The sequence below is a fragment of the Numida meleagris genome, chromosome 6 (assembly GCF_002078875.1).
Source record: "Numida meleagris isolate 19003 breed g44 Domestic line chromosome 6, NumMel1.0, whole genome shotgun sequence".
Classification (NCBI taxonomy): domain Eukaryota; kingdom Metazoa; phylum Chordata; class Aves; order Galliformes; family Numididae; genus Numida; species Numida meleagris.
In genome coordinates, this window is record NC_034414.1 from 56,321,768 (window position 1) to 56,345,979 (window position 24,212).

At 48.5% G+C, this 24,212-nt stretch overlaps 1 protein-coding gene across 1 annotated transcript in view; it reads right to left on the reverse strand.

The window, feature by feature from the left end:
- The window catches only part of DAAM1 (dishevelled associated activator of morphogenesis 1), an 83,927-nt gene that overhangs the window by 22,762 nt on the left and 36,953 nt on the right, over positions 1-24,212 (reverse strand). The window contains exons 4-15 of the mRNA XM_021401964.1: positions 15,899-15,988; positions 6,557-6,628; positions 5,747-5,841; positions 3,569-3,902; positions 2,953-3,063; positions 2,738-2,841; positions 2,158-2,224; positions 1,744-1,861; positions 1,496-1,634; positions 959-1,017; positions 439-626; positions 1-137 (exon numbers count right to left, since the gene is read on the reverse strand). The exon at positions 1-137 is cut by the window's left edge and continues 202 nt beyond it. Of these exons, the coding sequence (XP_021257639.1) occupies positions 1-137; positions 439-626; positions 959-1,017; positions 1,496-1,634; positions 1,744-1,861; positions 2,158-2,224; positions 2,738-2,841; positions 2,953-3,063; positions 3,569-3,902; positions 5,747-5,841; positions 6,557-6,628; positions 15,899-15,988 (1,514 nt within the window). The remainder of the gene's footprint in view (positions 138-438; positions 627-958; positions 1,018-1,495; positions 1,635-1,743; positions 1,862-2,157; positions 2,225-2,737; positions 2,842-2,952; positions 3,064-3,568; positions 3,903-5,746; positions 5,842-6,556; positions 6,629-15,898; positions 15,989-24,212) is intronic.

The window sequence follows — 24,212 nt, forward strand, 5'->3', positions numbered from 1 at the left end:
GGTGGGGGACAGCCCCCTGGGGGTGGGGGTGGAGGTGGGGGGGGAAGGAGAGATCCTGGAGCTGGAGAAGGTAAAGGGCCACCAGGAGCTCCTGGCAGCAAAGGAGGTCCTCCAGGGCCGGCAGCACAGATCGCCCTCTGAGAGAGAAAGAGAGGAGGGACTGGTCACACAGAGGGAGGGCACCGTCCAAAAAATGCCTTTGTTTTTGGCCAAAATTTAATCAGCAAAGGAAGTACACAAAGGCTTTAGCAATCTTGACTGAGGTCAAATGCAGACAAAGAGGTGAGATAGCCCCATCCCCAGGGATGGACATCTTGGTGGCCCTACAAACAAGCACCTTTCTCAGCCCCCTGTGCAGCTTGGCCTCCTGAAATCACTCCTCAGCAGCTTTGGGGGATTTGGGATGAGGGATCAATGGGAAGAGGTCTGGGGCCTCACCTTGCTCATCTCGTGGAGCTGCGCCGTGAGATCAGCCACCTGCTGCTTGACCTGTTTGTGCTCGCTGGACTCCTTCTCCAGCTTCTCCTTCATCTTGTTCAGCGTCTGCATCATTTCTTCCTTCTCCTGGGCCTTCGCGTCACACTCCCGCTCCTTCTTCTCCAGCTTCTGCTGAAGCTCGGTGTGCTCTGAAATAGCCCCCCACACCAGCCCGTGAATCTATTTTTGGGTGATGAACACTCCAGTCTGGCAAACAGCAGCGTGCAGGGTTATGAAACCCACGATGCACACTCTCCTCACACGCAGCTGAGGGAAGGGAACATGTGCCATACCCTGACCGAGGCTGCCTCTGTGCTGCAGACCCCATGGAGAAATGAGAACCCACTTCTTCGGTAAGCCCCATAGCATAATACAAACTCAGCAACTCACACAGAGCCCATTCCGTGCAATACGCAAATGCTATCTGCCTAGCTTACTGTGCACGCTCAGCTTAAACGCCTTTCGTTTTTCCATCACTCACCTTTCCGCATTTTTTCCGCTTGCTCTTTCCACTGTTTAACTTCATTTTCGTTGACTAACCTAAAAGGAGGAGACAAGCAGCGCTGTGAGACAACCCTCATACGGTCAGCAAACATCGCCGGTAAAAAGCATGACAGAGAAACACTGTGCGGAGGAGCTGGGGCTGTGTAGGGTGCAGTTCCCATGCTGGTATTTCAGACACCTTAACTCTGCCTCCCCACAGCTCCTGGCTGCAGGGTTTTGCACACTGGCATGCTCTGCTCCCCTCCAGGGACTGCGGCTTGTCCAGCCAGGGAGCAGAAACATCACTGTGAGAGCAGTGAGTGATGAGTAAGGCAGAGTGACAGTGACAGTCGAGGGGAATAGCTCACTGAGGGCACAGTGGTTGAGCTTAATTCAAATGCACGTCTTGTTGAGTAGGTCTAGATGATCCAACTCCGCCAGGGATGATTCCCAAACCTTGCTGCCCTGCCCCGCTATCCCTCTTGAGCAGCCGAATTCATGCAGCAAACCCAAAGAACGGAGGATGAGCACTTACATTCGGACAACATTTTTTATATTGAAGTTTTCCAGGGGAGTGGCATCAGGGTCCTGCCCTTTGTCACTCTGAATGACGATTTGCTGTATGATCCTGTCCAGCAGCAGCCAGTACTGGACGGTGTTGCCGCTTCTTTTATCTGGATAGGAGGAAGGGGAGAGGCTGGGAGAAGCGGCAGGGATGTAGCTGCCCCCTGGGCATGGGAAGCCCCTGGCAGTGCATGTTTTTGCCCCTCCCACAGTACTCACAAGGCATTTGGAGACAGTGGTGTAGGATGGACATAAAGTGCGGGTATGCCTCTGTGTGAGTCAGCCTCTTCCTCGTCAGCTCAAACATCTGAGTTGCACTTTTGGTGTCTATGTGAACCTGCAGAAGAGAGCAGAGTGTGGTCTGGCCTCCGGATCAAAGCGAGCAACCAACCCTACAAGCCATCCCATCCCAGTGTGAAGAAAAGTCACAAGAGCCCAGTGAAGGTCGAACACCACTGGTCCGCAGCCAGGAGAGAAGAGACAGGAGGCAATGAGCAGGGCAACAGGAGGCAGATTTATAGCCACCAAATTTGATCCAAAAGCCAGAATTTTGTTCCAGCCTACAAAGGTGCCTTTATAATAGGAACTGTAACATCAAGTGCCAGTCTCCACACCAGTAACGTTCACACTCACCAGCTCAAATCTTTTGGCAAATTCCAGTTCATCTTCATTTCTAAGCATTTCAAAAAAATCTAAATGCCTGAGGAAAGAAAGGAAAAAGCCTATTAAAAGTGGATATGAGCATAACAATAAATAAAAGGCAGCCAGTTTGGAACAGCTTCCAGAACAGCTCGCTAGCAGGCAGTGGTCCAGAGACAAGTGGGACTTGAAACACCAATGAGAACTGCAGTCTACAGCTCCCAGAGCTCCACATGTTTGCCTTCACTCTTGCCAGCTTGAAAAACCAATTCAGAAAGACAGAAGGCAAAGTAATTACAGCCTTTCCAAGGAGCCTCCCGGAAGAGAAGGACCGACAGCTTCCCACCAGGGTGGCACATCTTTCCCAGCTCAACTCCATGCAGGAGTGCAGTGGAGATGGGGTTCTTCCTCCTCTCTCTTTGGTGATACCAAAGCGTTTCCTAAAGAGGAGCCAGATCTACAGTCCAGATCCATGTGGCTTTCCCCAAAGGCCAAGTCCAAAAACCAGAAATCATGCACGTAAGGAAAGGGAAAAAAAAAAAGAAAAAACAGCAGGCTGTGTGTCACCACTCACCGGTCTAGGGTTGAGTTTTCGTGCTCTCTTAGTTTGTCAATGACTGGCTGGATCCCGAGCATAAGAAATTCGTATCTCAGGTGGAGTCTGAAATCCAGGCTTTCCTGTGAGGGACAGTTGTAGGGTCAAAATAGAAATGTGCACTTCCTCAAAAAGCTTCTTGAAAACCCCCAGCCCACCAAAAGACCACCCTGTGCAAAAGCCCCAGAGCTCACCACGCCTGCACCCTGGCTCAGGACTGCGTTGATGAAGGACATGATCGCTGTCTTGAGGCTTACTTCATCCCGATACCGTCCTGTGCTCTTGTCCAGGTCATTGATCAGCGTCTGTCAAATGTGCAGTGTAAGTTAACAGCCCAGGGCCTGCACGATCTACTCCTGGTGGTCCCAAAGGCCCCACAGCAGTCCACTGCTGATGCTTTCTGGACCAACAGCTGCTGCTTGATGTAGCACAGCCCATCCAGAACCTGTACCTGCAAACACCTGCCCATCCAGATGTACTGCAGCTTTACAGAGTTTCACTCCTGACGACTCTACAAAAGCAAGCATTCCTGGGGGGAACTGCCTTAAATAACTGTTTTCCCACTCTTTGCTCAGCTGTGGCTCTCATCAGATATGGCAGTGGTCTGGGGTAATTCCCAGAGTATCAAAATCCCACATGGCCATAACAAATCATGCATACGTGGTATTTGGACACCCAGGAGAAGGAAAGGACAAGAATGCTGATTTAGGCTCTCTAGGGAGGCCCCCTCTTCCCCCAGCACCGGGTGATGGTTTGCCCAGACCCAGATCCAAATTTCAGGAATGAAGAAGTGAGCTGAGAGGCACCCACCTGAAAACGAGTCCGTTCGCTGGCGTATTTCTGGTAGTGCAGCATAGCCTCCAGTACCTTTTTGTGGCCGCCGGGAACCAGGCACACGGCGCCCATGATTTCCAGCACTGCCACCTTTGTCTTAATATTCTCCGTGCTCAGACTCTGAGCGATTACGTTAATGCTCTCCGAATGGGCCAGGACGTGAGCCCGGCCCAGGGAGTTGTTCATTAGTGCTTTTATACATCCAATGAGCGAGGTATGTATTCGAGACTCTGCTGTCTCATAGTCCATGCTTTTGAGAAAGTTCAGAATACATGACAAGCCATCCAGGTCGATGAATCGGGTTACAAACCTGTCAGGAAGAGGGACGTTTTAAAATCAAATGCTAAACGACTGCTTAACTCACCAATAGGGCTGACTTGTCTGTTCTTGTAAATCCAGAATGCCTTTCTGTATGTTTTCCTGCAATGGTCTTTGGATAGCAGAAAGCCTGCAGGACTCCTACAGCCCAAAGCACAGTGACAGGGTTGCCAAATGCCATCCTTCTAATCGGAGGTGAGGAACTTGCCACAATGCAGCCACGCTGCTGCAAAGCCTCCCCCATCCCCAACCTGACATTTATATCAGGCTCCTTTAGGACCAGTTTCGGACAGGATGCAAAGAAGCTTCCCAGCAGTGTAGTTTTCTTCTCACCAGCTGCAGCCAACCCACAAAAACCCCAATGTCAGCCAAGCCCATGCCCTCGATGCCTGCCAGACCTTCTGCCTCCTGCTGCCTCTCCATCCACATCCTCCTCAGCTGTGCACACCTCACACATTTTTAAGCAGAGACTTCAGATTTTGGTGATAACCTCTAATGCTGCTAAATAGCAAGCAGACTGCAAATGCATGCTGTGCCCAAGGCAGACTCAACAAAGCATGCAGACATAACTCACCCTCCTTCACCACACACACGTTTCCAAAAATGCCTCCTTGCCCGATGCCACTGTGGCTGGCTACGTTCTGTTTTGGTAAAAGGAGTGGGCTTGCACAGCAATGAGCCAAAAAACATCCCAGCACTGGGATGAGTTTAATTTACAACCACTAGTGTTCATGTGCAGCAACAAAGGGGGTTATTGCAGTCTGACTGAAAACCGATTTCTCTGCTTGAAAGGCCAATCTTATTCCAGGAAAGTCAATAAGAAATTTGTTGTTCACTTCCCTGAAAGCCAAAATATGTCCAGCAGGCAAAGTTTTCTACATAGCCTGCTGCATCCCTCTGAATTTCACAGAGTTATTAAGGTTGAAAAGACCGGTCAAGTCATCTAGTCTGACCATCAACCCATGATTTCAGTGTGATGGACTCACAAAGCACTTTTAAGCACTCTTGAAAGTTTCACTGCAGACTACAAGGAGGCCGAGTACCACCTGGGAATGGCAGGAGCCAGCACCCACAAGTGCTAGGCTTCATGGAAATCAGGTGCTCACTGCCAGCCCTGGGAGCTCCTTGCCAATTACCACCACCAGAACCATTGCAAAAGAGACATGGAAATGGAGTGTACTGCATTTGCAAACAAGAGCTGTGTCTTCTATAACCACAATGGGCAGTGCAATTACAACGAAACACTTTTCCATTAGAATTCAACCTGAGGCATCTAAAAGATGTTTTAGTTGTGTACATATAGACCCTGGAGAAATTCAATTTAGGAAAAACTAAAGGCAAGTAGAACAAGTCCCACCCTTTCTTCATCCTCCCCATCAACCTCCTAGCAACATTTTTTTCTTGCATTTCACAAATGTCTGAAGATTCATATGATTCCATTCCTTTAAAAAGTGCACGGGAATTTGAACTTGAAACGAAGGGCCTGGATGACCAACAAAAACTGGATTTTTTGGAAAAATTCTGGAAGGCATTTTTATATTTTGTTCCAAACAGAACAAGAGCAAATGTGAGGAAAAAAAAAAAAAGTGGCCTGATTTCTCTGAACAGATGTGAAGGTGCTGATGGTTCTCTGTCATTAAAAAGACCGAAGAAAAGGAGCAAAATGACAAGAAGTGATTCAAAAAGGCAAATGCAATTTCAGAGCCCTCGTGTCCCAAGTCTCCTCCCCATCCTTCACTAGTCCCATTTCTATTTCTATTCTAAAGCTCCTCTGCCAGAGACCACAAATCAAAAGCTATAACCAGAGCAATAAAGCAAGGAAATGAAGAGAATTGCCTCATTGGTTTCGTCCTCAGTGCAGTCTTCAAACTTTCTATTGTTTTATTTCTCTCCTCCTCATCTTCTTTTTCCAAAGCGATCAGCGATCTCCTCTGCAAAAGGAAAGCTGTGAAGTTGAAACGAGGTGCAGGCACAAGCAGAGGGACCACCAGCCACCCCAGCGTGCCAAACTGCAGTGCTGGAGGTAGAGCTAGGACCTGAAACCAGCTCTGAAAGATGGAAAGCGGAGACACTTACGGGGCCAGGAGGATGCAGCGGGCTAAGGCAATGCTAACAGGGAAGCCATAGGGGGAAGGTGCGAAATTGGGGTGGGGGTGAGAGAGGTGGGGTCTTTTAGCCTTCCCTGGTAATTGTGCATGCCATGTGCACCCGTGGAGGTGGGGGGCTGCACGGATGCCCTGCAGTCCAAATGGGACAGGATCTTGTATTCATATTTAGGGTCACTGGGGCATCTCCCAGGTCTCCCAGTGCAGCCTTGCCTTACAGGAACTGTATTTCCCACAGCACTACTTCATTTTCACCCAGCAAAACAACCACCACCCAGTTCAGAAGGGAACAGGGCGGTAGCAGGGATTCCACTTTCCTTGCAACAGCTGAACGATCAGACAGCTTCCTTAAGAGCCAGCCTGAAAATCCCTGTTTGCCCTCAGTCTTGCAGCCTCCTGGCTTGGAGCTAGAAGAAAGACCCCTGTGTCTTGGGGAACATTTTTCTCCAGAGCTGCATCCAATGAACAACAAAACCTCTCCCTGCATTTCTCCTGGCTTAAATCATTGCCATCAGTGCTACAGCATTGCAGAAATACTCACAGCAGCCATAGAGTTCAGCTGATCGATGTAAAAGTCCGGCCAGCTAGTGGCCCCTTTATTTTCTTCCTGGTCCTGCAGAGAGTGGGGAAAAGCGAGACAAAGAGTGGATCAGAAAAAAATGGCATTAATGTCTCCTGCCCTTTACAGCCAACCATCTATAACATTCCCCCATGCTCTCACATTACTTGATATCAATATAGGCTCAATTTTCTGTATTCTGAACTCACCACTGACAGTTCCAGAACATTACCTGATCTATTGAACATGCACTTTCTATATACAATCTATGTTATGGCATTTGTCTGTGACTAAGCTCTGCCCCAGTGATGCTGCATCAGTCTGGAAACCTTCCACTCAGATTTCTCTTGTGCTAACTCCACAGTGCCCTTGAAGTTTTGGCTGTACAGCCTCAATAAATGAGCGCTAGGGGAAAAAAGAAGAGTTTTTACAAGCTATGAAGGCCTCAAAAATGTGACAGGAACAAGGCTCCACTCTTGGAGGAGGGCTGTGACATACCAATAAGGGAATCTCTCAGCACAAAACGGCCAACTCCCCTGGGGGTTCATTAGTTATTAGGAGGGAACAAGCACATGGCAATGTCCCCTGTCAAAGGACGCTCCCCTGAGCCCATGATCTATGACAATGACTGATGCAGAGCGTCACTTGGTCATCCCAGTTACAATGCTCTGCACCTGGTGAGACCCACCAGAGGTTTTCAGGGTCTGCCATATTCTTGCAGGACATCACCAACAGACTGCTGAGCCATGCTCAGATAAATATCACCGCACGTCCAGATACTCTGAAGGAACAGTTCAAGACCAACTCTTTTCCCCACTGTATTTTCCCTAAATTTCTACCGAAAGAAGAAAAAGGATAAAAAAATAAATCTCCTTCAGGTTGGACCAGAAGAAGCAATCCATCCCTAACTTTAAGATGGAGCTTGAGGTGTTTGTGAGGGTTAACCCACACTGCAATTCCTTGCTAGGGAAGGAACTGGACAAGGCACTCTTCTGCTCCCACATCCGTGCGTGCAGACGACTACCGATAGTCCAGTTCATTTCTGCAAGTCAACAGGGCAGAGTCCAAAATATTTATTCTTGTTCAAGAGGCTTAAATGGGAAATGTTTGTGCATCCAAACTTCTCAAGGTACAGCTTGCCAAGAGGACAAAATAGAGAATTTGTGAGCCTTTGCTGTGCATGGCTATGGGATGGGGAGAGGAGAAGTTGAGGAGTGAGCAGGTGGCAGCCCCTCAGGCATCTCCCCCAGTGTGCCAAGGGCGAGAGAAGCTGCTTATCCACAGTCTTGGTCAAGTTTAAAGCAAATGAAAAGGCTTTTCTGAACACGAGGACTGTATCTACGCCTCCGTGCCCTCTGCTTTATTAGTTTGGGCTGCTCGCCCTTCCTTCTCCTGCCAAGAACCCAAGTTTTGAATGAAAAACTTGATTCACCTTCTCTCAACTTTTTTTTTTTAATCCAAATGGGAATCAGCAGAATTTTTTTTTCCGAAAGATGTTAGAGAAACAACCAAAAAATGTGTCCTACCCACTGGCTGGTGCCAAGCCTAATAAACCTGCAGGAGGTCCCAGAGCCTGCCTCTGTGCCACTGAGAGAACCATTAAGATCTGTGCTTTGCCAACAAGTTTTTGCCAGATACAAGTGCCCCAAAATCCCCATAAAATCCCACAGGACATGTCACCTGCCATCACATCCCCAGCCATTGTGGGGACCAGCATGGTGCCCAAACCCAGTAGAGAAGAAAATGATTCCCATCTTGTCCAAACACTGCTGCCAACACGAGAAATGCTCATCTGCTGGTTGAGTGAGAAACACTGACTCTGAAGGGGAAGGAGAGGTATGCTCTGGTCTTTTCACAGACAGGGAAAAAGGGAGGCATGGGCTTCTCTCTGCTTTCCCCTATTTGCCTTGAGTAGAAGGTAAGAGAACGGAGCAGCAGAGGTGAGACCGGAGACCTCTTGCTGTCCTTCGTCAAACAGACCAGCTGAAACAACTGTCCCTAAATAACCCATCTGGCTGCCAATCCTGCTGCACTTTTGGCCACATTCAGGATGGTCATCTCAACTGGCTGTGTGAAGAGATGGCTGTGGGGCAGGGACTGTTCCCACCTCCGAGCCCTCTCCAGGCAGGAAGGATGCCCTAAGTGCGTCAGTCCTCAGCTGCCTGCAGCTGCCTGTGATCAGGGCTTCCCACTGTGGGATTTGGCAGAGCAGTGCCTGTTGCAGTCCTGTAATCAGCACGCCAGGCTATCGGGAAGTTGCAGTTATACTGCAGCTGCTCAAGACCATGGGGAACGCACTTGGGTGCTGAGAGACGGGTGTAATTTATGTCTACAGGTCTAACAGAAAGACAAAAAGTCATACTACAAACTCCCCCACACAGCTGGGGGAACCCACAGAGCATCCCTTGTGCTCTGTCTGCAGCCAAAGGGCAGCTTGCCTCTGCCCATCCCCTATTTGGTGTCCCCAAATGCTGCTGTAGGACCCCACACCTTGCTGCATAGTGCAGGAGAAAGGAACAAACCCCAAAGCTCCTTCTGGTTTCTCAGCTCACCTGGATCTGCTAATGGGTACAAACCATTAGGAGACGTCCAGCTCACTGCTCCAAACCTGCCTTGAGACGCTGCATGGGAACACAGGCACCAGGCTGGGACCACAAAACCCTGCCAGCTTTGACACAGCTGCTACAGGATGCAGGGAGTGAGCCCCCAGCACCTCCCCATGCACACAGCTGCATGCAGCACCGTCTGCGTGAACCAGACATAGGAGAGAACATGTACGTGTGCCCAAGGCAATTAAGAAGAGGGAAGGGGGCCAGGGATGCTGCAAGCCCATGCACATCTGCCAGCCCACCCCTCCAAGCTGTCCTGCTGCGGGAAGGCTCAGCACCAACCCTGCAAAGCCTATGGGTAAAGATTTCCATTGTGCCAGCTTCCTTCCTCTCTTTAGAGGTTGGCAGGCTCACTTTGTCCCAGGGGATGGTGCAGCCGGAGTGCACACATGTGCCTTGAATGCTGCTCACAATGGGATCAGTTCCTGTTCCCTCCTGGAGGTATAACTAAAGGTTCCATCAGCAGCACCAAGCCCTGGGAAGGGGATGGGATCCCACCACAGCACAGCATGGCACCATGAGGTGACTGCAGCCCCAGCATGGGCACAGACCTGCTGCTGCCTTTGAACTGAAAGGAAGCGGTGGAGCACAAAACACCAAGGTCTCCGGGGGGTGGGGAGGAGGCCGAACAACAAAATTGGCTAAACTGCTCATTTATAATTAACTTGCTGCATTATAAATATTTCCTTTTGCTCAGCTCCCTTGGGCTCTTGCATTTCCTCCCTGTAACCCCCAATTTAAAGAGTGCTCTCAATTAAGTGTGGCAGAACCTCATTAATTCACATGAGCAGCCGGGCAGGCTCGTTGGAAGGCAGCCTCCCATGCAAAAGGGGAAAGCACAATAAAGCAGCCAAAGATCAGGGCAGGGGCTTCCTTTGGCTCACTGCAGGATGCTGCGCAGTGGTAATTATTGTGGCTAATGGTCTACAGCACACTGATAAGTGTCCTTCAGTGCACTTGGTGGCAATAAAGGAGCCTCCTGACAAAGCGAGGAGCCCAGAGGGAAGTGACTCACATGGCTTTGCTCGAAGGCAGGATGAGGGAGGAAGCTTTCCGTGCACTCAAGGTTTGACAGGGTGAATTCACCCAGGCAGGGTTTTGGGGGCATGTGGGATGTAACAACTTCAGCTCTCCAGGATGGTCCATCACATCCCACCCCATGGGAACCAGGGACAGAAGCGTCTCTCAATTTCTTCCCCTAGGCACCAAAGACTTCTCCTCCCTCTCTCATTGGGAAGCTTGGCCAGGGAGGGGAAAGTGGTGGGAGCAGGTAGGAAGTCAGTGGGGAAGGAAGGAAGCAGCAGGAACCCAGTGTGGTCACTATGTTTTCCTTCCTCCTTTCCCCATGTATGGGTCTGAACACCCATCAGGGCAGCTCTGTGCATGGCATGGCTAAGAACAGCCACCAGCAAGCCCAACTGCCTTAGGAGAAGCAAAAACTCCCAAAGCCCAGATCTGCAGCCTGCCCAACACTTCTCTGCGTTACAAACCATCACTACCAGCTTGTTGGGCAAGGACACATTGGACAAGCCCAAGGCTTTTGGGGAAACCTTCAAATGCGTTTCTTTTGCTTGCTGGCTCCTTAAGGAGCACCAAAGTGAGGGCTGATCTGAACCCAGCAAACTGAGTTAAGTCCTTTGAGGTGAATCCAAGCCAGAAGCCAAAGGCTGGCTCATGATAGCCAGCTCCATGCCAACCCCCGAGAGCTGACCACTAGTAACTCTGGTAGTCACCTCCCTCTTGTGACAAGCTGCTGAGCTGGCTTGCCCCAGGAGGACTTCCCAACAAGACAACCACCAGAAGGGTTAAGAAGAAATCCAAAAGGGGCAGGAGCCAGATCATCAGGTGTCTGGGAAAGCAGGTAGCCTCTGTTTGACCTGGAATTCTGCATGGTAATACAGCTGCCAGACTCACCAGGGCTGAATCTTCCGTCTAAAAACCTTGCTCCAGATGCAAAAATGGAAGCCAATGCGTTTGTTTTTACGCAAGCTCCAAAGGAGAGCAAGGTAAAGCTCAGTGCCACCAACAGCCCACCCAGTTTTGGCATCTCCAAGGCTAAGACAGGAGCAGTCCAGGATGATCAACCTGGGTGCTGTTTGCAAGGTTGAAAAAGAAGCAGGCAGTAGCACAAATAGGTTTAAGCTGCCAGGTTTGCAGTTTCAAGCCAGCACAGCTCTGCCAACATGGATGAACCCTTGCCAGGTGTGCACAAGCAGTGGCATCCGTACACCAAAAAAATAAATAAGGCAAATAATGTCATTTCCCTATGCTCTGCCAAATGCTCGCGGAGTGACCCTGCCAGCCTCACAGCTGCTGAGAAGGGCTGTTATTTGATATGAAACTCCCAAAGTTGCTGTCTCAGATCTGAACCATCCCGTAATACCACAGGCTACGCAGTTTTTCCTTAATGCTTCCTATACTCTCTCCTCTACAAATGCACACAGGCCCTTGTACGCTTTTCCCAGGGTTTAAAAATTATGCTAACAATAAGCAAAGATAGCATGACCAGATGCCTTTCGTAGTCAGATGGTTCATTGTTTAAAAAGCTTCAGTTTAAAATCCAAAAAGATTGCTAACAGATGCACTTTTTGGCTGGAGGCAGAGAAAACGCTCGCTTTAACAAAAGTGTGTTGTGATTGGAACTAAAAAGGGAATTACCTTGAAAAGATAAAAACTATAAACATTTCCTATTGAGAAATACCCCCAGCCATGTACACACAGCCACGTTCTCAGCTGTTCAGAGGGGAGGGGAGAAACACCAGCCAGGAGAATTACACCTGAAATGGTGTTCCACCTGCTGCAGCCACAACTGCAGGTATCGCCTGGCTGCAGCACTTCTCATTCAACCCAGGTGGCTGAGCAGGCAAAGTGCAGGGCTATTTTTTTCCTCTTCCTCTCTGTCAGATTTTGCTCTTAGCTACTGCAGCAAAAATGAAAATAAATTTAAAAAAAAAAAAAAAAAGGAAAATGGTTTTAAATGGAGGAAATAGATATCAACGCAAGCCCCGTGGTCAAGCTCCAGGACAAAGATGCACGTGGAGCAGAAAGCTGGAAAGCAGAGCTCTCTGGAGGGGCGGGTGGAAGGCACAGTCAGACAGGAAAGAGGCCATCTGGTTGGGAAAAACAATATCATTGGAGAGTCATCACTCACTTCCCTATTTATCACGTTTTCTCCCCGTTCTCCCTGCAAACACACCACTGTTGCCTTTCCTAACGCAAAGGGACCCTGATGTTACATCTGACAGCTGAGGAAATGTCAGATGTAAAGGTAACTCTTGCTTGCCCGAGGACAGCTTTGTACTGAAAGGAGCGATGCACCCAGCACCACCACGCTAACAGCTTTTCAGCACAGGCTCAAAGCATGCAGCATCATTTGTCATCCTCACAGGTCATTTGTCATCCCTGTACAACCTCTGCTTGGGTTCTACAGATGCTCAACAAGAGCGGAGAGCTAGGCTTAAATGAAAGGGAGAGGCCAGAGCCATAACCTGTGTATTTTTAAACTGATTTTAGCTACCAAGCCCTTCAGTGCACCTATTTATGATGAGCTTCTGTCTGAATACCCCCGAATCTACATTTATGCCGAGGATCTTAAGGATGACCCAGTGACTTCCTCCAGCAGCATGACGTTACGCTGGGGCTGGCAGGAGCCAACCCTCCTGCAAGGAAGAGGCGCTGCAGAGTAAGAGCAAAGTGTTATTTATTAGCTCCCTTTGGAGCCTGGCCTCTCTCTGCTTGAGAAAGGCCATCCTGAGTCCCTCTTTGTTTTCACTGCCTCAAACCCACAGCCAAAGAAACGTTAAACCTGGAAACCCTCCGGCTTCCTCCCTGTGCTTCCGAGCAATATCCTCTCCTGGAGAGCGGGACCAGCAGGGAATAAAATGCTTCGAGGTGAGGTATGAAACGAGTCATCATCCAGAAATACCACTTCTAAAATCAGACCTCATCCCGCTGTTAAGGCACCTCCACTTTCACGTTTCCTTGCTTTATCTCGGCTGAAGAAAGAGCTGACAACTTCAAAGGGGGTCTAGTACTCTTTAAATCCTCCCTCCTGATTTGAGTGCGGATTTAATGCAGACTTCAGCTCCTGCCTGAGTGGCTGCCTCCAGACTGGCCAGCCTTGATCACAAGCTGCTTTTTCTCTCTCTGCACCTAGAGCATCAGAGAGCGGTGAGGCCCTGGCACTGCTGCCCAGAGAGCTGTGGGTGACACATCCCTGGAGGTGTTCAGGGCCAGGCTGGATGGGGTTCTGGGCAGCCTGATCTAGCATCTGATTTAGTGGTTGGCAGGGAGCACATGGCAGGGAGGTGGAACATTTAAGGTCCCTTCCAAACCAAGCCACTCTATGATTCTGTGATCCCAGGGATGGGACCTTGGGCAGCCCAACGTGGGTCTTTCTGACTCAAAGTCCAGCTGAACTCTTCAGCTTCCTTCTAATGGGAGCCAAAACTGGAAGTGGAGGAACAAGCAAAAACTGCTCAGGGGAAAATTCTGGACCCTTGGCAAGTCACTCAACTGCCTACGACTGATGTCAGCCTTTGCCAACTCCCCCCAGGACCCAACAGGTGTTACAAGTTCTCATGCATTTCAAGCAACGACCTGCCATTAACCATGGACCGGCCAAAATATTTCAGTGTGTGCTGAATTTCCCAAGTCACAGCCATTGGGGCTGTGGCCAAGGCAGCTAGGTAGGACCCCAGCCTTATCTCCAGCTGCAGCACTGTTGCCCAATCCCAGTAATAACACTCAGTTGGAGAAGTCCGACTCCCAGTGCCAGATATTACAAGCTACCCTGCAGGTATAGCCAGATAAAAACAAAGAGGTACACAAGTATGATTTCTGTAAGCTGCTGTGACAGCCACAAATGTTTCTGTTGTCCTCGAGCCACATCCATCACACGGGAGCAGGACCGCCTAGGGCATGCCATGCACAGGGAAACGTTCTCCAACACACCTGATTCCTGGCTCCCTGCGCTCCCCACCTGCTGACGGCTCTGCTGATACAGTTTTGTTCATTTTTAATTAAAAAGCAGGACAAAAGCACTTGTCTGCCTTGCAAACCAGCCACCAGCACACCACCTGCATATGCCCTGCAGGTTGCCCAGATTGTTTCTCGAGCAGGGCAACGCTCTGGAGGATGGCACAGGGCACTTCTGCAGCTCTTTCCTTCACACCCACCAGGGAGCAGTGACTTTCTTTAGCACCATTTTCAAAAAGCATCGCAGTGCCTGTGTGAGTGCTGGAATGGGGGAACATCAGACCCTCCTAAACCCGACCTGGGAGTTTAGATAGCACGTAATCTCCATAATTACATGGCACTGCTTGATTAAAGTTCCTATTGCCTCTGATTATCCAGACACACTGGACTATGGCTACTTTTATCCTAGAGGCAGTGACAAGTGAGCATCTTCTGCTCATTTTCTTCTTGATTAGGAACAGTGCCTGTAATTTGTTAACATCTTCTCCTCTCCAATTTAAATCTTGGGTATGCCAGGCCTCTGTATAACAATAATACATGGATTTCAGGGGTATTTATGAGAGGCTTAAAACTTAATCCTACATGAGCAAGGTAAGCCGTCTCTTGGCCTGAAATGAGGCCAGAAAATCTGGTGCCATTGCCAGAGCAGAAGAAAACAGGCATTAACAGCAGCAAGCGCCATGTGAGCACGGCCAGGCCACCATGAGCATTTCAGAGCCAACTTCTGCAGCAAAGTGGAAAGGCTGTGGGATGCAGCAGCAAATTTGGGAATGATGGGCATTTGCCCCCACTGAGAGATGATGCTGCAAAGCTGAGCTCCTGGCATCACTTTGTCCTTAACATGCTTCGATTGGTTTCTGAAATTTAACATTTTTCATAGAATCATAGAATGGCCTGGGATGGAAAGGACCTTCAAGAACATCTAGCTCCAATCCTCCGGGTGTAGGCAGGTTTTCCACCCTCTAAATTAGGCACCAGATCAGGCCCAGGGCCCTGTCTAACCTGGCCAGGGATGGGGCACCCACAGCTCTGGGCAGCCATGCCAGGGCCTCACCTCCATCTGAGTGAAAAATTTCCCCCTAACATCTAATCTGAATCCCCCCTCTTTTAGTTTAAAACCATTTCCACTTGTCCTATCACTATCAGTCTATGTCAAAAGCTGGTCTCCCTCCTAATTATAAGCTCCTTTTAAGTACTGCAAGGACTTTTTGTCCCATTTCTCCCCAGTCCCGTAAGTCCTGCAGGATCTCTGCTTTGGGCAACACAGGGAAAGAAATGAATCCCAACACAGTCAGTTGGGGGTTCTGCATCCCACAGGGTATGGAGTGCTTTGCAAAAATACAGGGGCAAAAATCTTTGCTATACAGGGGAAAAAATGCTATTGGGGTGCAGGAAGCCTAGACCTTGAGAGAACACAATGCTTGCAGGGGTCAGCCCGTCCCCAGCTTTGGACTTGGGGAAATTGCAGGGAAACCAAGTGCCTTGCAAAGATCCAGCTCATATCCAAGAGGGCTTAGCAGGAAGGGTTCTGCATTTTGGAGATGTGGGCCTGAGGACCTTGCTGGCCACCTCACTTTCCCAGGACCGCCTCAGAGAACAGACAGGTTTTTGTGATGCCCCAAATGCTTCTTTGCACAAAGAGCACAAAGAGTTTTTGCTTCTCCTTCCACATCCCCTCCCTCCCTGGTACAAGGAATAGAAGCGCTCGGCTGTGGTAGCATGCAGACATGTCTCTTACTTTTTTCTTGCTGCAGTAGATCTGCCACTTCTTCTCCGCCGGCAAGGCAAACATAGCTTCTCTGTGCTTGTCGGTGAGGTCAAGTTCATCCTGACAAGAGGAAAAAACAAGCCACGTGAGTACACAGCATGATGATCACACAGACACAACCCCCCAGGCGAGCGATGCAGACCAGCGGTGGTCCCACCGCATCGCCCCATGCCCTGCACTTATTGATTTGCCAGGTCAATATGCTAATTATCATCCTGTGATTGCTGACCTCTCTGTGACTCCTGGGTGGCAGCCGGCTGCCGGGAGGAAGGAGCTGTAAAACTCTGCCTGACTCCTCCCAGACATCACCTAAATTGCTTCTAAGGCAGCGGCAGCTCAGAAAGGACACCAGTACACCAAGAGCCCAGCAGTAACACCTTCACACAGAGAGCTGAAGCTCCAAGGGACCTGGTGGTTTGGTGTTTGGTTTGTTTGCTAATAATTTTAAAAAGCACTTTTTCCTAATAACTACACTTCATAAAGAGATACACCCTATCCATCAAAGTGCGTATGTACTACATACTGCCTCCTGGAGATAAAGCCATTTACTGACTGAGATCTTCTTGGTTTATGTGATTCTATTTTAAAGGGCACATCCATTTTTGACTTTGAGGCCTCAGTTAGCAGCGTGCCCTCCGCTGGGATGCCCGAGTATTATCAAAGCCTCGTTGCTTCCTGGTGCTAGATGTAGGTCAGAGCTTTTATCAGAGAACAAACTAAATAAAGCATTCAGGCAGGGCTGCGAGGCTCATTTCTAAAGCCAACATTGATCCTACAGCCGTGGATGTCTCTGAAAGCCACCCCCATCGATGACAAGCTTTTTGCTGGAGGGGTGCTGGCGCGGCGGCGGGAGCACTGGGGATGCTGCACAAGGTCACAGGAGAGCCATGCCGTTGCCTGCAGCCAACTCATCCCACCCAGTCTGTGGATTTAACTAAGAGGATCCCCATTAAAATTACACACTTAATTCCAGCAACTAAAAAACAATTAAAAAAAAAAAAGAAGCCAAACAGAGACCCATTAAATTGTTCCCGCTTGAATAATAACACTTACAAACTAATTATTTTCTCTGTGTTGGTAGATTTGGGTACCCCAACCAAAGGTAAAAGCCACGCTGGGTGAAGGCTGAACAAGAAGCCTAAGGGTAGAAACGATCCCTGCATGAGCAAGCCCACAGGCCATGAAGAAATCCAGCTCATTTAATTAAAGCTTATGTTGCATCCAGTATTTGAGGAAGGGAGCCTTCAGCTATCTTGTAACCCAAACATCATGACACACCACATCCTGAGCGTCTCAGAGAGGAGGGTAGCTGCAGCTTTACCTATACACCCACTGCAGGTAACGATTTCACTTCCCAGTAAATTGCTCCTCAAAAGGAAAGGCATGATGGAGCTTCATTGGTTATATATGCATGGAGGAGCTTCGCCTCTGCCTTGACTTTCTCTTCCATGTCAACTGACCCTTCAAACCAGTGCTCGAGCAGGCATCCCCCCACCGAGCCCAGCTGATGCATGGGGAGCTCTGGAAGCAGGCTCACAAGATGCCCTTACAAGGGAAACACCCAGCTGCAATTTATCCTGTTCAAACACAACTCTTTGGAAAAGGATGCTGGGGCAGGTGAGAGAAGATGAGGGTTCCGTGATGGATATCCACCTCTGTGTGACCCAATGCAGCCTCCCTGCCACCTGAACCCCAGGCACAGCTGTGCTGAGGGGCTCAGAAAAATGTTCATTGAAACGTTTAAAATACCCAAACCCTAAAAATAAGACTTGTGCAAACATGAAGATTTATTAACCAAGAGAAAATATAAAGTGAGCTAAAGCTTCAGCAGTAATAAGAAGGCATAAAGCAGAAGAACTTTTAAGGTGCTGGCATATGACAATGTGCAAACACATCCAAATAAGGTGCAGAAATGCTGCTGAGCCTCGCACAGTATGTTCCATTGTGCCCAAGCTCTAACAGTAATCTCACAAGTTATCACAGCCCTGCACCCTCAGAAACACCTACCTAATGGTGTCTTGAAGGATGCCTGGGAGAGGTGTTTAAATAAATAATAAGTGGCAAGCAGCGAATACAAAACCCCTCATAATCACACAGTGACTAATAACTGTTATTCTGAGCTGTAACGACGACTTAACCATGAAAAATGAGATCTCTGCTGCTAGGATATGCATGGGAATCCCTGCACCCACCCCCAACCTCACTGGGTTTGAAGCATCGCTGTGCTCACGGATGAGTATTTCAGGACTCCTTGGCCCCATGCAGGCTGCTCAGAAACCATCCTTTAGATTCCAAATGACCAACAGAGGATACAAAACCCAACCATTTTCCTGTTGTTCACAGGCAACCATACTGACTCTAGACAGAGAAAATTATTTGCAACTGCACTGCTGAGTAGCTGGGCACAACCTCAAACCCATATACACCTTCAATTAATAATCATGAACTCAATAATTAGGTGATTCTAACCGGCAATTAATTTTATTGGCCATTTGCAAGCCACACACTGCAACTCCAGCACGTGAGGTTGGCAGCAGTCGAAGAAGACAGCCTGGGGTTAGCATCCATCCCCATCCACCTCTTTCACCTCTTCGCCTCTACCAGCTCTGCCCCTATGCACCTGGCTGTCTCCCACAGCCGGTGCTGCCAACATTGCTATTTTAAAGATTCATTTGGCATCAGGTCAAAGGCACGTAAAATAACAGCCTCATTTTGCTACTAAAAGGAAGTCTCTGCCCAGAGTGTTTTTACTGGAAAGAGATACGCTGCTTTTAAATATTTATCCCGTACGGTTAAACTCTTAACCTTCAGATCAGGAAACATGTTTCCACATTAAATCTTCATTTGAATATGATTTAAAAAACAACAACAACAAAAAATCCTCATAGGGGAGATGTGAATCTGAGTTTATGCTAGTTTATGCTATTTCTAGGATGTAAAATACAACCACGCTGCTTGCATTGCTGACGGCTCAGGGTTCCCTTCTCGCACCAAGCAAACCTCCTCCTCTCTCTGTGCACAACATGAATGCCTGGCAAAAGCAGTTCCACGCTGTTCTCCTAAAGCTACCTTAGGTACATATGGACCAAACTGGAGTTTTCATCCCTCCCTCCACCTTTCCCTTGGAGGTTGCACAGTGGTGCTAAGAGGAGAGGTGCCCATGGTCCTGACATTGCCAAGCCAGCAATTGGGCAGTATAGGGAGCCCAGGCCATAAGGATGCATCTGTGGATGGAAGTATCAGGGCTGGGAAGCAAATACCAAAAATGAGTCCTGCTGAGTGGTGCAGGGACTCAAGAAGCTGTGAGGTTTCAAGCTGTCTGGGGTGAGAAGGGAGATCTGGGTCCACCTGTTCCAATGCCCTGCTCACGCAGGGACACTGAGCTGTTGCTCAGTACCATGTCCACATGGCTTTGGACTATCTTCAAGGTGGGAGACTCCACAGCCTCTCTGGTTTGCAGTCAGTGCAGTCTCTGAGCACCACTTAAATGCAAACCCAGATCAGAGCAAAGCGAGGCACTGCTGCTGAAATAACTAGCTAACCCTCCAAGTGGACAGGGCATCAAAGTGCAGCCCCAGGCTGTTGCAGACACTTAAGCCATGCTGCAAATTTTAATGAGCATCTTCCAAGGGCTGAGACCCATCGGGCTTTCACTGGGGAAGTTGCAGGAAGCGAGGTGTCTGGGGCTGCCAGCTCCGTGACACGAGGTCAGCAGAGCGGGGGGCAGCAGGGCGGAATGGCTTTAGGTCACGCTGGAGCACAGGAGATATATATAAAGAGTGGTTTGAATGCTAAGGTTAGGCAGGACAGCCCAGGCGTGAAATTGCAGAGCTAGAGACTGAAGCACCCGCATTCCTCTCCTTCACTGTTCCCTGCACCATGGGGTGGCAGAGACGGGACACAATGCTGCATGCACCATCTGCTACGTCAGAGAGGACCGCGCAACCACCACTGGGTTTTCCTTTACAGTCCATAAACTCCACATCCAAAAAATTCTGCAAAAAGTAGGGAGGAGAGATTAAATAACAGGCAATTAAATAACCCGAGAGGGTTTGCCACTCCCGGAATATTTTCAGAGGTGGTAGGAAACAAGGTGAAAAATTTATCATCAGTCTAATGTACCTTTCATGGTTGTTAATTGTGTAACTGCAACACGTGGGGAAGACGGGGGGAGAAAGGAGGTTATTTCGTGTCATAGTTGAAATAAAAATTCATGAAAAGGCTGCTGGTTTGTTTGGGGTTGATATATACAAATATGCATACATACATATGTACATGCATACATATATATGCATATATAGACCAATAAAAGAACAACATAACAAACAACAAGTGAATGAACTCCTGATGGAGGGGTGCACTGAGATTGGAAGCTTCTGTGTAAGGATGCAAGGACACCAGTGGGATGAAAGGACACAGCCAAGATCTCTATCCTCAAATATACACAGAGAGATCCAAGATTGCCTAAAAAATAACAATAACAACAAAAACAGAGAGAAAAAAAGAAACAAGTGGAACTTTTGGTGCTAACTGGTACAGCATGGGAAATAAAAAAACTAAAAAATTGCCTGTTGAAGTCTGCGTCGGCTTCCTTTCTCAGGGGTCATATCGCTTTTTCACCCTCTTCCAGGCATTCTTCTCCAAGTTCATCAATGTGATTTATCCAAGAATGTTGCAGTGTCAAGGGAAACAGCAATCAGCATTTTTCCTCCCATACCTCATCTAATCTTCTTCCTCCGAATGAACGTGCTGCCTCGCCGGGAGGCTGCTGCACTCACTGCTGCTCCTGGCTGTGATTTACACTGGCACACAGCAAATTTTCTTATTCAGTTGTTTTCTTCAAGAAACAGATGTATTAATCAGCAGCCACGACAGCTGTATGCAAACAAAACCTCACCTTCAAACACAGTCTGAAGGTAATGCATCCTGCTGTGCCGCCTCCGTCTCTCTAACGTTTCTTTAAGCAATTACAACTCTCAACATAGGCAGATTTAGCTTAGCTTTTTATTTAAAGCATGGAGGTCTTTCATTTTTAATACAAGTAATAAAAATACCACCTCTCTAGCACACATTTTTCCAGCCACGGTGCTCCAAGAACTTAAACCAGCCCCCAGACAGGCTGACCCCAGCCACTGTTATCATACACATTTTCAATTCATTCATGGCGACTGGCACCTGGAACTACAGACCACGACCGAAAATCAACTGTTTATTTTTATTAATGAATAAGCATAACAGACAGAAGATCCATATTCATTTTGCCTTTATCATTTAATGAATGCTTTGAAGAAAGGAAATCGCCTACAGCAAGGCAACGAGCAGCAACAAGGCCTCCTCCCACATTTAATTTTGAGTCCTAGATTAGAAAGGAGAGACCCCAATCCATCCTGCTTTGCAGCCTCCAGTTACTGACCTGAACACATTGGACAGACATAAATAAAATATATAATCCTCTCCTCTCCTGCAGGAAAGATTATGGCCATCGATAACCGATTTAGCCCTTTGATGAACTACTGCAGCCACTTAGCGCTCCCATCAGTTCAGACACCTAACTGAGGCAGACTGCTTTAATGTTATTTCATCTAATCAACTACTTTAATAGCCTAAAGTAAGTTCAGATTTTAAAGGTGCTCACATTCCAACACTGGTGCATTTTAAAACAGAAGCATCAATGTAGGTTTCTCCATCATTTTGTAGTCATGTGTAACCACATAAATACATAGCTTTTATTTACTGAGCTCAGCCTTCCATGACCTTTTCACCGACATCATCTGGAAAACCTTTCTCCCATTTTAATTAAACACTTCTGCAGCCTGAATTATTGTGCAAAGCACCCTAAAGCAAGGACTGTGTTGATCTAAGCAGTTTTACCCAGACGGGCACTCCCAGATCTAAAGCCCTGCAGGTGGATGGCCAGGGAGCTTTTTCCACACAATTGGACCTAAACCCTGAAAGCAACAAAACAAGATGTATTGGCTCATTGTTTGTCACTGAGATTGCTAAAATGGATTAAACGAAGCTAACCTCAGCTGGACACGACTGCCCTTCAGCTGGTGCAGCTCATACCATAATGAAGAATGGTGTTGACAAATAAATAACAAAGAAGTTTCAGATGTGGATTTCCTGCCTGTTTCTGGACACAAAGCAGCAGCTCCTTTTTCAATCACTTTTTAGATACCCCTTCTGTTGCTGACATCTGTGAAGGCAAACCAGTGGATCAACCGTGGCTTCGAATGTCCCGTGCCCAAAATGGATGCTCACTTACCATAGAATCATAGAACTCCTAGAGTTGGAAGGGATCTTTAAAGGCCATCTGGTCCAACACCTCTGCAATGACCAGAGACATCTGCGGCTTGATCAGGGTGCTCAGAGAACTGCGCATGGTTTGTCTGGGGCTGAACTACTCCAGGTCTCCCTCAGCCCAAGGAAGGGCATCAAAAAGGGGTTGGAAGGGAATTAACAGCTGCAGAGCCCCACTCTACCTCGAGCCCGAAAGCTCACCGATATTTACTGCTCTGCACACAGGGCCCGAAGGGTGCAGCTGAGGAAAGCAGGACTCAGCCACAGTCAGATGCTGACTGGCAATGTAAGGTGAAAATAGGCTCCTTGCATATCTGTGTCTTAGAGATCACATAAACAAACAAATAAATGAATGAATGCACATGTATATAGATACATCTGTACAAGCTGGATCACATCAGCAGTCCAGCTCAGACACCTGGCCTGCCCAGTGGCTGCTCCTAGATCCCGGTCTCTACGATTGCTGGCATGGGGATATGCAAGTTCCTTCCTGCCACTGCACCCCTGGGCTCCTCTGGGCTCATGCAAACAGACCTGTGATGGGCTGGTGGCCTCTGTGCCACGACTGGGTGTTACGTGAGCTCCCCCTCCCACCATTGTCCCTCTGAGCTTCTCCGCAGGTATGTGGATGAGCTTCAAATCACAACCTAACAACAAACCTACTCACTTTTCTCTTGCTTAACCAATATCTTTTGTAAGTTAAGCTCCAAGCCAAGCCTGGGGTGCTTCATAGGAAAGAAATGTTGCTCCACTCCGCATTGCTGATGTGCTGTTTGCCTTCCCTGCAAAGCTTTGCTTGCAAGGAACCAAATGGAAAGACGGCTGTTAAAACCACTTGGTTTTAGATGTTTTCAGGGAAGCTAAACCTCTCAAATATAGGTATTATTTCACATGTTGGAAAGCCTCAAAGGCACAATCTGATCTTGGCCATGGCTGTACACCAAGGAAGGCAGAGATCCTGCTTTCAGCAGATACCACAGCAGCACGGACAGCTTTCCTATGGCTTCCCCCTGAGGTTGGCAACAAAGTAAAATCCACACAGAGCTCAGTCCTGCCTGTGACTCTTGCAACACCACAGTGTGAGTGGGGGGGAGCAGAACTGGGCTGGAGCAGATGCCTGACCAACTAGGCCAGCACGTCTGTGGTGATTCCTGTGGGGCGCTGGTGCAAGCTGAAACCCAAAATGCCCCAGTTAACATCACTGAAGCATTACCAAACGAGCTATCCAGGCATTTCCCAGTGATGTGGCCTCCTCTTTTATGAAGTGCAAAGAGGAAAGCACTTAGCAGGTAGACCATATAATTTTTCCACTTCAGCTGTGCTTCTCATTGAGACAAAGGGCTTTCTTATTCACGCTCTGCCTTCAGCTAGGTTCATGTTGTGCTGTAACACAGCTACTTCGTAATGTTACTGCTTGGGAACAGCGAGGCCTTCAGAGCCAGGTGAGCCCCCATGCTGGTTTGTAGCTGTAACAGACACTGCAATTAACGGATGCTTCAGTTAGAACACAGCAGTCCTTGGTGGACTACTTTGTTCAAGTGCATAAGGCATGTGTGGGCAGAAAATCCTTATTTCCTCGCTGAGGAGGTGCACAGTGCCCGTAGCAGATGCTAACGTGCCAAAACACAGGTAGGTGTTGCACCCAAAGGCATCATGCACGAGGCCCCGAGAGCCAGCGGGTGTCCTCAGGAGGCCCCGCGGCCCGGCCTGCTCTGCCACAGTGCTGGAAGATGTAATGGAAGATGGCTTCAGCACTGTGGAGTGGTTCTCAAGATCCCGAAGCTCCTAGCAGAGCGAAAAGGCAGTGGAAAAGGACAGCTGACCTGCGAGCATGAAATGCAAAGCCCTGTCTTGCAGTTGATCCCTCAGCTGTTCCTTAAAAGCCGTGTTGTTTTGCAAGGCCAAAAAACCTCATGCATTCTCCTTACTGGATTAGAAACTGGGGGAAAAGCACATTACTGAAGTTCCTGAGTAAAACCTAGTG